The 16,696-nt window shown below is 37.3% G+C and overlaps 1 protein-coding gene across 3 annotated transcripts; it reads right to left on the reverse strand.

The window, feature by feature from the left end:
• Window positions 1-440: 440 nt before the first annotated feature.
• On the reverse strand, window positions 441-15,816 carry LOC144964558 (uncharacterized). 3 transcript variants are annotated; one of them, XM_078898984.1, is made up of 7 exons: window positions 15,716-15,816; window positions 9,629-13,705; window positions 8,991-9,098; window positions 7,505-7,681; window positions 4,900-4,991; window positions 1,981-2,205; window positions 441-903 (listed from the first exon to the last, which is right to left on the reverse strand). In XM_078898984.1, exons 2-7 carry the CDS (start codon window positions 13,631-13,633, stop codon window positions 666-668), a joined length of 4,845 nt encoding a protein of 1,614 aa, XP_078755110.1. In that variant the 5' UTR covers window positions 13,634-13,705; window positions 15,716-15,816; the 3' UTR covers window positions 441-665. The 3 variants fall into 3 exon arrangements, with proteins under 3 accessions (XP_078755110.1, XP_078755111.1, XP_078755112.1); XM_078898985.1 differs by having other exon boundaries at window positions 15,721-15,809; XM_078898986.1 differs by lacking the exons at window positions 441-903; window positions 4,900-4,991 and having other exon boundaries at window positions 1,996-2,205.
• Window positions 15,817-16,696: the final 880 nt, after the last annotated feature.

Here is a 16,696-nt window from a genome sequence, read left to right on the forward strand (position 1 = left end):
AAGATTGCATCAGGCCTGACCATGCAGCTGTATGCAGACTTTTCACATGGAGGGAGTGGGACAATCATGCAAATGAAGCCGTTGAAGATCCGAGAGAAGAACTGCCCTACGAAACTGAGCTCCCCATGAATGAATGGGGAACATTGAACAGAGCACGGCAAAACTTGGGAGAGCGGCTAGAAGCATGAAAAAGTGGTGGTTGGCTGAGACTAGCTTGTGTACATGTATGCGGATGCCCAGAGCAGACAATGTAGCACATCCTTGGAGAATGCCATGATAGGCCCAGCTGCACTGACCATGACCTAAGAATCTGCTCCCCAGATGCTGTGGAGTGGGTTCGGTGTTGGAGCGACAAGCTATGATGAGCAGAAGAACTCCTATCAATTAAAGAATAGATTCGACTGGTTATTTATACTCTAATTCGTGAATACACCGCAGTCTTTCATTCTGTGTATAAGTTTATTTACTTCATAATCAAAACAAAAGACGTAAATACTGGGGAGAAACAAACATTATTAATGACTTTCTCCTTTCCGAACTTAAAAAAAATATATCGAGGGGGAGGGGGGGGGGAGGGGTGATGGGGAGGAAGGATTGTAATGAAATTCTAAAATCTTTGCTCGTAAAATCGCAATCAATATTTCTTCTTTCACTATGTTTATCTTCTATTGTTTCTTTGACTTCTCTTTCTTTTCAACGGAAATTGACTGAACCGATGACGTTGTCTTATCGTGCTTGCTTTCACCGATACCACTGTCCGTGCCTGTTCTGGACCTCAGGCTGTCTTTCCCTTGAGCCTCCTGTTGGTTTCTGGGTGTTGATGTTAGAGGAGGAGATTCAATATCGGCCATTCTCGAATCCAGAGCATCTTCCTTTAAACTGTGAAGTCGAGATGATTTCCGCCTGTAGGAAAAGTATGAGGATGAGGAAAACATGGAAAATCAAGATACGCGTTAAGTGTTGAACAATCATTTCATTAACGCAATTTCAGGAACGATCAAAATATGTCACAAAATACGATTTACCTCAAACATTTCTTCAACAAACACCAAAACGAGATACACGCTATTGTACTGATGTTCGCAAATATTTCCAATCTCATTCGAGAAATCATCCATGTCAACATGCTCATCAACAAATGGGGAAGTTACCTTTTAAAGGGAACGTATTTATGTTTTTAAGTTTAAAAAAATAAAAGTTAAAACACCGCACATGTTTGAAACAAGCAAATCGAGAAAGAATTTTTGAATGGCAAAAAAAAAATTGCAAACTTTGCGTGGAACTTGATTGGTGGTGGATATTGGCACTCCAGCATCGAGCAGCAATCCCTTTCTTCAGCATGGTGATGGTATCATATCAGCTTTCAGGTGTCATTCCAAAAGTTGATTAATGCGTGAAATAAAGCATCATAGCCAAGAGTTGGCCATGGGAGTTAACTGTGTTTCTTTCGCAACCAAAACGCCTTGATCCTCGGAACCGACTTCCTCCAGGTGGTTTTAATTGAAAGAATCTATCGAATTTTGGAGGTATGCCATTAAGCTACCAACACCTGATTCACGTTTCAGATGTTCTTTATCAGAATCCCATATCGGCCTATTTCTGGCTAATTTAGACCGACCATGTTGCTGACGGTTTGAAATTATTTGATAGATTATGTCGAGAAACCTCTATAATACTCATAGTAGATAATGACTGCGTCCCATAGTGTGGTGGAAAATGTACATTTCAATATAATATAATCGTCATTTGTGTTATGGACAATGGAAGGTAAATCATAGTTTTAATTGTTCTTTGTTCTTTGTTCTACGCAATCTTCCGCTTAATGTAATTAATAGACAACTAATACAAACATCGGGTGATTAGTCATAAGCTAATTTGACAGAAGAGAGTTGATTTCAACACATTTCTGACAGCCTTACTAAACAACAGATAGACCGCGACGTGCCTCTTGTGCTCATCTAGTAAATGTTTGACACTAACCTCTCTCCGAAATGCCTCCTTGTGGCCGCCAATAAAAGCTCTTGCCGAAGTCGATCGTGATCTCTCTCTAGTGCCCGCATAGACTCTCTTGTAATTTTATGGTACATTTTTTCAGCATCTCTTTGGTTCTTCATCTCGATGACTCGAATTCTCAAGTCATCGGCATTGCCCTGATTGTCTTGTTTGGATTTGGCTGTGTCTTGAGGTGGAGAAGAAGGTCCAGGTCTGGGAAGTTATTATTATGATGGTTGCGATAATTGAAAAAATATATATTGCGCCAAACCCACTGAATGTGCTCAAAGCGCTTTACAAGAGTCCCAAGCAAACATCAACGACGGGACATGATGTATGTAATGCGCTTTTACAGTTTTTATCTCAGAGAGACAGCACTGTTGTCGATCAAGTACTAAATTTGCACTTGATGACGGTGAGAGAATGTGAGCAAAGATTCTTTACCGAGAAATCAACTTTGCGCTACCCGCAGCGGTACTCGTATCAGAGAGTCCTAGGTAAAGACGCTTTTATCACATTCTTTCACCGTTCTGGTCGTTCAAAGCGTTGTCTCCGTCGGGAAAAAAACGTCATGTTCCGTACTACATGTTAAGTGTTGCAGTTGCCTAGTAACCTTATAAAGCGATTTGAGCACGTCTAATATATTATTTTGCTCTATGTAAACGCCCACGTTTTTTATTTGTTTTAGTTCTTTTTTGGGGGGCGAGTGTCTCACCTCTGGACCATAAAGTCACCATTGTTGTAGTTGAAATGAAATGGAGATTGTATATAATGGCAATGATGATGTAAATTTTAATGATGTTTGTTGTAGTTGCAACGCACATAGGGGTGTTGAGATATAACACAGCGTTAATTATGAATCATCATAGTAAAACAAAAAGGACTACAACAAGATAGCATGCTAATTCCCCTACAAATCCTAAAAAAGAACCCGGGATTCTGCACTTAGTTACAGTTTTGAATGCCTGTGTTACCATAATTCATTCCATCAAAATCAGATTAAATTCTCATACGGATTCAGATTTGTAATTCACGAATACGATAACTTTTTTTTTTGACTTGCCATTTTATTTTGGACACAACTTTGTGGTAAGCTTAGAACCTTTAATCACAAACGCCACGATTTAAAGACAACTCAACGAAACGGTCATGTCTCGAATACAGATGGGAACGTAGTCAAAAATCAAACAGCTTTTGGTAACGCACGTTTTCATACTAATGCACCCAGTCGTTCAACTTCTTGTGGAATTTTCTATTAACCAGTTAACTGCCACGCGAGGTCCCAGGTTTGAGAGTTTTTTGCCAAGATGAGGGTCATTTAAATCGACCAATAGTTGAAGGACCAGTTTTCTGGGCAACTTTGAAAAATATTTGTCTTTCCAGAGTACGGCAGTTAACTAGTTAATTTTTTAAAAAAGAGAGGGTGGGACAAGGAACAGCCTCATATAAATACACGATCTAGTCATTATACCCTAAGATTCTTGTAGTATTGCCTTTTGAAATTCGTTTTCGGACGTGTCCCTAATATATAATCACAACTTGCGAGTCCAAAACGCAAGAGCGCAAGAAATCTTTAATTCCACAGCTCAAACGACTCTAATCTCGTCATATATGATTGAAAGACATCTATATTAATAAAAACATTTAATCTGAATAGTGTGTGTCATCTGCAGGACAAACCATACTACTTTCCGCTTTGAAAAACAAACCCCGTTCGTTTACAATTGGATTCAATAGTCTGATGTCACGTCGCCCAGCAACGACGGCCATCGTGGTTCTAAACAAAGAAAATCGGTACTTTTTATTCTTCATGCTGGCTAGAACTTTTCATATATCTTGTGACCAGAATGTGTAAAAGTCAAAACATGATCAGATTTATAATGCTTTTTTTCCCCTCTTGATACGCTTTTATGCTCGTCGGAGAAATATTTCTTAATTAATTAAGGACGTCCGCCATTGTTCTGATACTTAAGAGCCAGTTACTAAGTTACAATGCGTCATTACGAGGGAAGTGACGTTACGACTGTTGAAGCATATTCTCTAAGTCTGATGCAAGACAACGAGGTTTTTAAAAAAATTACATTCACTCAAAAAATGCTATATACATTTTTAAACAATTGTCATCGATCTCTGAGATTTAGGACGCCATTTTAATCTGGAAACTGAGAAGCAGGACAGGCAGATTTTTCACTCTGTCGAATATTAATGCCCCTGGTTTTTATTGCATCATTTTTCTTCGGGTTCGAGTCGTTGTGTTTTTCTTGTCGTTCAGATGATTTATTTATTTATTTATTTACTCTCTGCCTGTCTCAGCGGTATTGTGTCGGGCCGGGGTGAGCTAGGTACGGGAAATTAATTGTATAGCTACAATTTGACAAATTGGAGATCGTGTCTATTCGTTATAGAGGGGAATAAAGATAACTTCTTACATTAAAGCAAATCTAAAGTTCCCATTTCTTATCCTTTTAACTCCAAATTCACGTTTAGAGGTTGGATTTATCCCAATCGTATTGAGACGGCGTTCACATTTATTTATTTATTTTTAATACTTCTATTTCAATGTCTTCGGTTGGCAGAGGAGGGGGAGAAAGGAGAGACAATGGTGATTACTTTACCTCAATGATGTAGCAGGTTTGTTGTTTGATCAATATTTTAATACTAATTCTTGCCGTCTGCTATTTTTTAGTTTGACAATATGACGTGACAAATTGTTTTTGTAAACTTGACATCATTACACGTAATTGATTACGATTACGTGATTGAAAACCTCTTTCAAATTGGGGGTTGTATTAACCCAATCAATTATGAAGCAAATATTATCTAGCTAAAATGAAAAAGGCTAAAAAAAACCCATACATATTACGTTATAACTAAACACACAATACGATAAAAGTAAGATTGATTTACTTTGATTCATGTAACTTTTCCACGGCAGTGTGCACTTTGCCTAATTGTTCTTCAAAGTCAATGGAGATTTTTGTCTCTAATCCCTCTAAGTCCTGCAAACAGAATGAATAACGGAAACGTTTGATTATAATAACTCTCATGGATGATCACCTCCTTCTTCGTATCCAAAGGCAAATGGTTTGAATCCCTGTCATGTAGGGTCTACTTCTTTGGCCTCCATTGCCCAATAGGCAGTTATTGGACGGCAGAAGCTTATTCGTTTCTCACTATAATACTATCATTATGTTCAATCCAAGCCGGAAAACCGTTACCGCATTCGTGTACAGTCGCGAAGCGCCCGGCAGCCTCGTCACAATACAACGCTTCAGCAGATAGTCTGCGATTTCTGGTTCTTTGCCGCAACGTGTACACGTGGGACAGGTGGAAACTCCCCCTTGACGTCGGAGTTAAAAATTGAGAGTACACTATAAACTTATTCTAGAAATATAATTCTTCTTCTTCTTCTTCGTTCCCGTAGAAATATAATTAAATCTTTAGTGACCGCTGGACTGTAGATACTGGATTCTGCTCAGGCTCCATCGATCTCCCCATTCATTTACTGCGTCATTATGATGTAACGGCGTTGTCTTGTAGTCATAACACGACTTCGAATAGGCCCGAGAGTTCGAGTCGGCGATCAGACAGACACCTCGTGGTATGCATGTAAGATTTGCATATTGCTCAGAGTTTCCGCTTTCGACCAACCATATATAACATTGGGTATCTTGGTAGTGCTACATCTAGGGGACAGTACATTACGATACAATGCCGTCCTACAAAAAGGTAGCAAGGAAATTGGCAATGTCCGTTATTCAATAAATATAGATATCCGTATAAATTCAAGCTCCATTGCAGCGGCGTCACTTATGAAAACTTGACACTGGGCTTGTCAAAAACATTTGAAAACTTGACACTGGGCTGGTCAAAAACATTTTTTTAAACGAGCTTTTTTTAGAGCCCAATATCCACAAATCCACCTGTCTGTGGGTTTATTGTCCAGTGACAATGAATGAAATGGATTTTCAGAGATGGTCAACGCGATTCATCATAAAGCAAGCAGTCATTAGCACTTTTTATTCTAAATATCATTTTCCAATTGATGCTATGCGTTTAAATACCTCGTCTGTCCACCGGATCAATCAGCATACAACGTACCAGCAAACAAAGTATAACATTAGATGTCTTCAGTCGTTTAGAAGACATAATAATAAAATCGATGAGGGGCTTGAACCCACGACCTTACCGTTACGACTTATCACTTACTTTCCTGCTATTATCAATATACGTGCCTGATCCACTCACTTTTCTGAATTTCTATTCACCCCCAATATCAGAACTTACTCAATGGCTCAATCGTCTCTATGTTATATTATGATTGTGTTGAGAATAGAGATAAAGCATTACTGCTGGCTTGTAAACAAACCACACAGAGTTTGTGTGTGTTGAAACCATGACCTCAAGTAGTCAGGGGACAGACTCAGTATATACACTATGTTTGAAACCACTTCTTTTTTATTTTTTTTTGAGTGGTGGATGGCTTCGACTGTATAGCGTCCCTCTCGCGGCCAGGCGAGAGTTGTCGCAACAGTAAGGTTGTGGGCTTGAGCCCCCCCCCCCCCCACCGCCGCGAAAGTTTTTATTCTCTATTGTCTTCTGGCACTTTTCTACTCGCTTCGTTTCCTGCTATTAGTCTTTTAGAGGGAGTTTAATAGGAACTTATCGGCCAACTGGCGGACTGAAAGCTATAAGGAGCCAAGTGACGCCAGCTTCATTCATTCTATGACCAAATATAAATCCCCACCGATAAAGTTGATCTTATTAATGAATCTTGTTAGACAATTTAACATCTGTAAGGCTAAAGCCTTGATAACAGAAAACTCTAATAAAAGAATTATAAATGAAATTCTCATTGATGATAACATCCTTAATGAATCTCTCTCCCCGTCCTTATCAATTAATCTCATCACACAAACTCACACACACATACACACACATATACACACGCATACACACAACAAACATACACACAGTCACCCATACATACACACTTGAACCCCTCCCCACTTCACACACTGCATTCAAGACATATACGGCCTCTCAATACCCGTTTCGATAGTCCAAAGACCTGGTAGGCTTCAGCCTAAAGATACCCAAGACCAAGGGGAGCATGGTCAGTGATGGGTGGGAGAAATAATCATGTTGCCGTAGGTACATCAAATCAATTATCCTGTCATGTTATTCAACGCTGGTAGGATTGCTATGAAACAATACCACCATGTTTAGTTTCTGATTTCTGCCAGTCTAACCCTCGTTGGAGACCGTGAGAGGCGAACAAAGTTACTTAAAGTAACATTCTAGTACAATTAATGCTAATTTTGGGTAAATCCCCGGAATCGCTATGGCTAGACTGAATAATGATATTTATTGGCTTGGTCGATAAAAACGTGTATATTAGGAATTTTAATTTTCATTTACACGTTTAAAACTTCGCTCTCGCTATGCATGATTTGACACCGCTGACCCAAAGGCTCTGAAGGACTACTTTTTTTACATATACAATATTTACCTCCTTACGTAGGGCCAACTCGCCTGAAAACCGTTTAAGATCAGTGAAATGTTCTGTGTTTGCCCATTTTAGTTTGTCGAACTCTTCTTTCACCATTTGGAATCCAGCTCCTGTGTCTTGCGTCAATGAAAGCACTGATTTCTCCACGCGTGATAATTTTTCAAGTAAAACATCTTCCTGAGAAAGTAAAATAAAACGCTAAGATATCTTCATTAGGTATCTCAAAAACAGCGTAGTGTGATTAGTGGTGTACTGGCAAAACATTTTTTAAAATTTGACCAGGAAATATTTACTTCAACCTTCGATGGTTTGAGATGCTCTCAGAATTGTCAAAAAGACTCAAACTTGTGACATCGAGGTCATATATATATATATATATATATATATATATATATATATATATATATATATATATATATATATTCTTTTGAACCGCTCAAGATATTTGGATCAGATAAAAAGGTTCACAAACGTCAGCCTCTGATCTGTGGATTCTATACACATCTTGAAGATTAATAAATAAAAATTCGGTCAAATTAAACCACTGACACAAAAATCAAAACTTCAAACATTAACAGTACAGCATTGGTTTGGCCACAAGGATTTTCCTTGAAGAGAATAAAACGAAAACAAACAAAAAATCATGGAAGTGCAAAATTGAGTCTGCGCCTTTGTGACCAAATAACAACAACTGTGATAAGAAGATATGCTTTGACTAGCCTCCTTTCCATTCCAATCTTTGTTGACATTGAATGAGACAGAACATCTCTACAAAATGAATCACACACAATTTTCAACTGAGAACTGATGCAACAAGTGTAATTTTGACATTGACACTGGCTTAAAAAAAACTATAAGATACGTGCAGATCGTCGAAAGTACACGTTTTTGTGAGTAAAAACTTTTAAAAAAACTGAATCTATCGGCTCGTGAGTTGAGAGTGAAAGAGAAACTCCGAAATCGAATGGTTTGCATGAGAGTGGCTGGTATGTCAGGTCCTACTACTGCTACTACTACTACTACTACTACTACTACTACTACTACTACTACTACTACTACTGCTACTACTACTACTACTACTACTACTATGCTACGCTAGCTACTACTACTACTACTACTGCTACTACTACTACTATACTACTACTACTACTACTACTACTGCTACTACTACTACTACTACTACTACTACTACTACTACTACTACTGCTACTGCTACTACTACTACTACTACTACTACTACTACTACTACTACTACTACTACTACTACTACTACTACTACTACTACTACTACTACTGTTACTACAATTTTATTGATAATTGTGAAATATGAAAAGATGTTTTCAAAATGAAAAAAAAAAGTTCAATATTAATTAGATTCCTCCAAATTTATAAAACTTATAAAATATCACGAGTCAACCGTGAGCTGTTTCATATGATTTGTACGAGATGACAAAGAGAGTTGGAGTATTAATTCAAACCAACTTACGACAGATTCAACTCGTTGAGTAAGTATATCCAAATTCCCAGCGATTTTATTTCTCTCAACACTTGACTGCTGCACAGTTTCTTCAAAGGAAGCCTGTAGATTAGCAAACTGAGAAGAGAAGTTGTAAACGTTTGACGTTCATTATACTTTCGAAACTTTCTTTAACTGATATTCTAATTGATTTAAGAAGGCTTTTTATCAGAAGAAACCGAGTAAACTGATTAAAATTTACGTTTATCTGTGATATTTCAATGAAAAAAATGCCACTGTAAATGTATTCAGGTAATATCAATGCTGAGAACATGAAGTTGGCACACACACAGAATCACACACACACACACACACAAATACACACACACACACATACAAACACAAACAAACAAACGCTCTCATAAAGAGGATGTCAAATTATATAATTAGCATGTTCAAGATTTGTCGACGGGTACAGATTATTGGAATGCATGAAAAGAAGACACGTCAAGGGAGAAAAAAAAAAAGAAGTGGATCCCGTTTGTCCAACTTGAGGTAGAGTGACAAACACCCACCCACGAACACACAAACACACACACACACACACACACAGTCACAATCCTAGCCTTTAAAAAAAAATAAAGTATTCAGACAGATTACCCGCTCACCAAATTGTTTGTGTCCGAAATTTTTCCATTGAGTTCCTCAACAAGGACTTTCAACTCAGATAAAGCATCATGACGCGGGCTACGTTGATGGTCAATTTCAGTTAAACTCCCGTTATCCCTGGTCTCAGGTTGCAAAATCTTTTTTTCAAAATCATTTACCTGGACGGCAGAATCTTTTGTTGATTTGACAAGCTTTATGTTACAATTCACGGGTGTTTTCTGTGTCATTATTTGCTCCAAAGACTCGTTGCCACAAATCAAGTTGATCTTGTCATCTTGCTCATGAATCTCAGTGAGCTTTTCATTATTCGCCAGAGGATTGTTTTCGTCTAAACCGGATTGCATCTGTGTCTCATTTGACTGAAGAGCCCGTTCAATGTTCTCGAAAAATGCCACTTTTTCACGAAGGGGACCTAGACACCCGATTGCTGTCTTTCTCAAATCATTTATTGAACTTTCAAAACTAGCGTTGGGATTGAGAAGTGTGATATTTTGTGTTGAGTCATTTGCTGAATTTTTCTTTTCATTACAATTTTCAACACGTTTTGTGACACATGCTGATGGAATGTCGATTAGTTGTTGAAAAATTTGATAATCTTGCACACACACTTCTTCAACATTGTTTGGAGACTTTTCTCGAACAATCATTTCGCTTGGCGGGTGTGTAAAGTTTTGATCTACTTCATGAAATTTATGATCTTTCTCATCTTGAATCGATTCAGTTTCCGCTATATTCTTGCAAATAGTTGAAACGGGTTTTTTTTCTACCGCATGTTTCTGGGAAGCATGATTAAGAAGAGAATATTCCCCACTCGTTGAACTGCTCGTTGAAAAGGATAGCTCGTTTTGACTGGCTTCTGGTTTCATTGGTGGCAACCCACCTCCATTTTCTTTCAGTTTACGGAATTGAATATTTTGCAACGGTTTGACGACTCCCGACATCACTCCATTTTCCAAATTATTGCCTTTTGATATGCTCGATGTAATTGTTGGAACTTTTTCATTAAGCTCTACATGATGACAAGTCTGATTTATTATCTGATCAAATTCATTATCTGGTGATCGAATCGAAGCTTCCACTTGAATAGCAACGTTTCCTTTTGGCACCGATGAATTCGTTTTACGGGGATTACTTGTCACGTGAACACATTTGGTGCCATCATCATAACTCTCTTCGCAAAATATATATTTTGTTGACAATTTTAAGTTGTTATCATCGAATGAGTTATCTAAATCCAAACCATCCAGATGTGGATTGTGACCAGTTTTTGGCAACATTTTTTCTTCGTAATCTTTACCCTCGGTGAACTGTATGAAACATCCATCAATGTTTACAGTCAGCATTTCATCTAGAGTGTCTTTTTCTGTGTATTTTAATATGGACACTGGATCAAAGTCATCATTATTTTCTTCTAATTGATATTCCCGCTCGAGGTCAGATGCACGTGATGTACTTGTTGAAGTTAGATCATTTTCTTCAGGAATGATTTCGTCCAAATCCACGGATCCGTCCTCTATATTGGCAAAAGAGTCCACAATATTCAAAGTTTCGTCATCAGATGAATCACGATGATTATCTTCAACATTCTTTTGGATCATGAAATCGTTAATCTTCTGGTTTGTATTAGCAGCGTATGTTTTATTTATCTCAAATGTTTTGTCATCGTTTAAGACATCCACTGATCCCCCTTCTTTGCTAGTATCAAATACGCTATCTTTTATTATATCCATAACTGTGTTACTCAAGGTACGGGCACTATCTTTCTTGTACGTTTTATCATTATCATCTGCTGGTGACAGATCCGAGACGTAGGCTGTATCTTCACTGTTTTTCTGTGCATTGAGAATTTGTGTTAAGTCGCTTGTCATTGCATCTTTTGATGTACAGACATTGTACGTATCAGTATTTAGATCATACTCATCAAGGGTGATCGATTTTGTGTTTTCATTTGTTGTACTTCTTTTAAGAATATCTTTCCCATTCTTATAAGTGGTATTTTCTATATTTCGTCCACTTTGTAAATTTGTTTTTGGAAAAACAACATACGTTGTTGTTCGTTGCATTGATGGGATATCACAATTCTCTACTCTAGATGGATTCTGTTCCATTACGTTTCTGCTCTCGCCGCTACCAATTATTTTGAGGAGTTCCTGTTGTACAGTCACACGCCTTTTACTTGGAGGGGTTCTTAACGCATCTATGGGATTCGAGCGTGCCTTTCTCTTTAGTTTTGAATCGTCAAGCGAATAAGTAATGTCACTGATGGATTCATGATCCCCTTTATCACGACTAATTTGCTCCACAAGTAACTTGTCAACAGCTTCAGTAAATTCTTTCACCGCTTTTTCGTAAGCTGCCCTACCAGCAACTCTTTCTTTCATAGTTCTCGCCTTTTCAATACTCTCTCGGATGGATGTGACTAGTCTAGCCTTTTCAATACAAAACTGTAGAGGTCTATTTAGAGTACTTTGAAGCATTGATTGTCGACGATAATTGGATGTAGCCGAAACTTTTGGTGTCAATTTTCCTGTAATGATGGATTCTTTGCTAGAAGATCCTTTGTTACACGAAACATTTTGAAAGTTACTCTCTTGTATTTTCGGTCTTGTTTGAAGATAAGAGCCTTTGGTGAAATCATTCGATTTCTTACCTCCTTGGTGATTCATATCATGTTTATACCGATCGTCAAATTCAGTCAAGATTGTTCTGTGATCATCCATGTCTGTCTCGTCTGCCACCAGGACCTTAGACACAGATTCATATAATGTCATTTCACTCACTTTTTCAATAAAAAGGTCGTGTAAATCATCAAATCCGTCAAGCTCTTTATAATTCCTTGAAGAGCCGTCTATATCACATTTCCAGGGTAAGTCGAGCTGTGCTTGTTGTAAAATTTCATTCTCGCACTGTTTTGTCTCAATTTTCTCTGTTTCCATATGATCGAGCTGTACAATAGAATGGGTCTCATCGTCATATTTGTCAAAAGGTTGTAAGATTGTTTCGGTATTCAAAGTAAAAGGGTCATAATACCAATCTAGTTTAGAATCTTCAGGAGCAGAGTTTATTTTGCATTCTTTAGCGTCTAAATCAAGTCTTTCATAATTTTGAAAGACATCGTGACATTGTTTTGGATTCCCGCTATTTGGTTTTATGCTTGACTTAAACTTTTCTGAAAAACCACCAGGTTGGCTTACAGCGTGCTTGTCATCGAAAGTCAGAACGTCGAGTTTTTCTTCTGAAATGGTCTCAAGTATTTTATCTAACGATATGGCTGGAATATCATCTCCTTCAACATCGGTAGTTTTTGTATATGTCAAAGAATCGTCTTTACAGGAATTAGGCAATACATGTTCACTTTCAAGTTTATTTTCCATGCAAATCGACACAGTGTCATCCTTTAATTGTTCCTTGGACTCAGATGAATTTACTTTAGTGTTGTCAACACTGTGTGTCGCCTGAGTGTTTTCGTCACTGAATTCAGTCGTTTGTAGTATCGGGCTGCTTATTGTGTTCATATCAGTAGAAGAGCTTTCAACGTTACTATTTGACTCAATTTCCTCTTCGATTGATTCCGAAAACGACGTGGAGTATGATATACATTCTGAATCTAAACGGCCGTCACCTACAGAGTTGTGAGAGTTTATATTTTCCGTGCCAGACGTCCTTTCATCCGTGTCTTCGCGAACCTCCAGTTCCTTAAAGCACAAGGAGCTTGACAAAGAACTGGACTCCGACACCGTGTCAAATCCTTCCAATATTTTAAATCTTAATTCAGCATCCAAGATTTTTCTTTTATGGTATTCGTCACACAATATACTTGACGCCGAATGACTCTCATCATCACTTGTAAGTGCTGACAACTCTTCACAATGCTCATATTCAGACAGAGCTTTTCGTCTTTTGAGAATTTTCTCGTTTAACTTTGTTATCAATTTCCTACTGATCTGTCGCCATTTTATGTAACGGTCATCTTCACCATTGTAAAACTTGTCATGATCGGCCATTATTCATCTCTATTATAAGAGTTGAACCGTGGCGTTAACAATCCTTACGACAGTTTCTTTCTTTCCCACGTGCTTTAAAAGACATGAAATAGAAAAAAAAAACCCGATAAAATTTGTAAAGCATTTATGACAAAATTGGACAAAATCTATAATCCATGACAGACAAGAAAAACATTGGTCGTTGATGCTCTTAATTATTAAAGAGCAATGAAAAAGAAATTATGCGCACTTCTACAGTATCATCTTGCTTAATACGTTCGTCTATGTTCTATTGTGTGGTAACTGAAGATATAAAGTTCGTCTCCAATTCAATTATACAATTATTTGTTTCCTTAGATAATTCTATACCTGCAGCAATTGACATAATTGAGAATCAATATGATTTTTGCTATGAATTGAGAAGTTTTCTTATCTTGGTGATGGTGCAAAGATTAGGACACTCAGCCAGGCGGAGGGTGCCGTGTCAATCGGATCCTGAGTTTGAATCTGAAACTATAATATCTCTATTCTCTTTTTTCGTCTGACATTTCTCCCAACCCTATTTTTCTCATGATCACATTGTATAACCTTTCCAATCTATATTAGGCACTTTGTTCAACCTAAAATACCATTCTGAGGCGATGGGTCACATTTCAAAAAGACGTATGAAAGAAGATTTGTTATTATTAAATCATCGACAATTGAGGAATATCTTGTCATTAGTATATGATTCAAATTGTATACGGAAATACAATCAGGAATAAACTAGCCTCAGAAGGAAACTGTCTCATATGTTCATTCATTTATAGAGCTGCGCCGGCTGCTATTCCAAATAATGTTCTCTCTTAACATTTTCTTATTTGCAGGTCTGATAACACGAATCGTTCTGGGCCCATTGTTGGAATGGTAATACTCTCAAACCAATGCATCTCTTTCAATTAATATTTTCACCGTGGATCTTTCGTCAGGCGTTTATTTATTCAATCTGTCAATATATAGTAGCATTTTAAAAACTGGAACAAACCTTGCTAGATAGTGAAAGTTTAAAATTTCCTGTCATGACCATTGTTTTGGTTTACCGCCGCCATTTTGTCGTTAAAGCATTGAAAGGTAGTACAAAGCAGTCCTAGGGTTGATTTTGTTTTTCTTTTAGGGTTAGCTCGAGGTCAATTTTTTTTTCTATTAGGGTTAGTTATAGGTCTAAGTATAGGTCCTAGGGTGTTTGTTTTTCCTATCAAGGTTAGTTAAAGGTATCAAGTTTTATTGTTTCTGAGGATTACTTAAGGATTACTTGGGTTGATTCCCTTAGCATGAGGAGCTTACGGAAGGCCTCCCAAAACTCCTCCGACCTCGAGCTAACACTATTATAAAAAAAATAAAACCTAGGTATGCTTTGCACTACCTTTCAATACTTCAACAACAAAATGGCGGCGGAGAACTAAAACAATGGGAGGCCTTCCGAAAGCTCCTACATTCCCAGTATTCTTGTTCTAGTAGTGGGGTTTGGGAGAGGGGAGACTTTAAAAAAGAGTTTTCCCCCTCCCAAACCCCCTACTAGAACATTATATAAAAAAAAAAAATACTGGGGATGTAGGAGCTTTCGGAAGGCCTCCTAAAACAATGGCCATGTTAGGAATGTTTCAAGTTGCACTAATCTATAAAGGTCTGTTCTAGAGTTTTTATGCTTCTTCTTGACGAATTGAGAAAAAAAAAAATAATAAACGCAAGACACAAGATCCACGGTGAAAATAATGATTGAAAGAGAATGCCACCCCGAGGAGCTTACGGAATTTCTCCCTGTTCACGTCGTAAGGAACCAATATTTTGTAGCCAACATCTGCGTCTAATTATTTCACTGTGATATTTTTGAAGAACATTTTTTTTCATAAGTAAATCGATTCCATTTTTAAATGAATGAAAAGCTTGCAATTAAAAACAATTGAAATCTCATACGGAGATTTTTAAGCTGGCTTTCTGGGTGCACCACTTTATCTTTTCATTTAAATAAATAATAAAACCATTTAGACCTGTCCCATTGTTAGTTAATCTTATCATAATCAGAATAAGTTATAAATAACAAACTGATTCTGTATAAAATATTACCGTGCCTTTGAATGAATCTGTTCACTTTTGCTGGACTAGAATTGTTTGTCATTGACTTTGATAGCGGTGATTGTTAACCTTATTTTGTTATTACGGAAATTCATTTCTATTAATATGTGACAATCGATTTTGCTTTTGAGGTTATGTTTTCAAAAATAATATGACTGACTCACAAGCATTCATTTCCCAAACTGCATATATTCTAATATTATCTTATCTTTTTAAAGATTTTATGGGATCAAATATTATTTAGAGGGTTTTGTTATCACCGATGCAATCCAATCAACATTGTTAAGAACGCCCATCAGTACACTTATATTATTGGTGAATTGAAAAGATATGAATCAGATTAGCGGGTCTGAACATGGTGATGATTTGGAGATGAGCTATATCAATGTGTGACTTTATTGAGAATTTTGCCTGTCTACTTTTATCTATATTTCTCTCTATCTACATATATCTTACTTTATCTATTAATCAATCTATCTGTCTCTCTATCTATCCATCCATCAAATCACATACTCACCCATGCATCCATCTACCTACCTATACGTTAGTTTATCAATAATTCTATTAACTATATACATTTCTCTATCACAATCCCATAAAAATCAACTCACATAATCACATTCACACACACACACACACACATACACACACACACACACTCATAGAAATAGAGACAGAGAGAAAGAGAGTTAGAGAGAGCGATAGAGAGAGAGAGAGAAAGAGTTAGAATGAGCGAGAGAGAGAGAGAGAGAGAGAGAGAGAGAGAGAGAGAGAGAGAGAGAGAGAGAGAGAGAAACCTGCTAGAATAAAAAAAAATTACTTACACGTACACACCGACACCCCCCACTTTTATGCATACACATACACACAAGATGGTTTGTACATATAATATACACATATTTCACCTGTGAGACAGTCCATCGCAGGTATACTAATCAGTTCCTTTACTGATTAATTATCGAAAACAACAAT

Source organism: Berghia stephanieae, chromosome 2, assembly GCF_034508935.2.
Source record: "Berghia stephanieae isolate SIO BIC M18660-M18661 chromosome 2, UCSD_Bste_1.3, whole genome shotgun sequence".
In the NCBI taxonomy this organism is placed as follows: Eukaryota; Metazoa; Mollusca; class Gastropoda; order Nudibranchia; family Aeolidiidae; genus Berghia; species Berghia stephanieae.

What these genes read in the sequence shown, in the direction of transcription:
- LOC144964558 (XM_078898984.1), bottom strand. Translation starts at nt 13,633, where the DNA reads ATGGCCGATCATGACAAGTTTTACAATGGTGAAGATGACCGTTACATA. An exon ending in TTTCGGACACAAACAATTTG is followed by an intron (nt 9,099 to 9,628) that starts GTGAGCGGGTAA and finishes TTCTCTTCTCAG; the next exon opens with TTTGCTAATCTACAGGCTTC. An exon ending in AGGAGGCATTTCGGAGAGAG is followed by an intron (nt 904 to 1,980) that starts GTTAGTGTCAAA and finishes CTTTTCCTACAG; the next exon opens with GCGGAAATCATCTCGACTTC.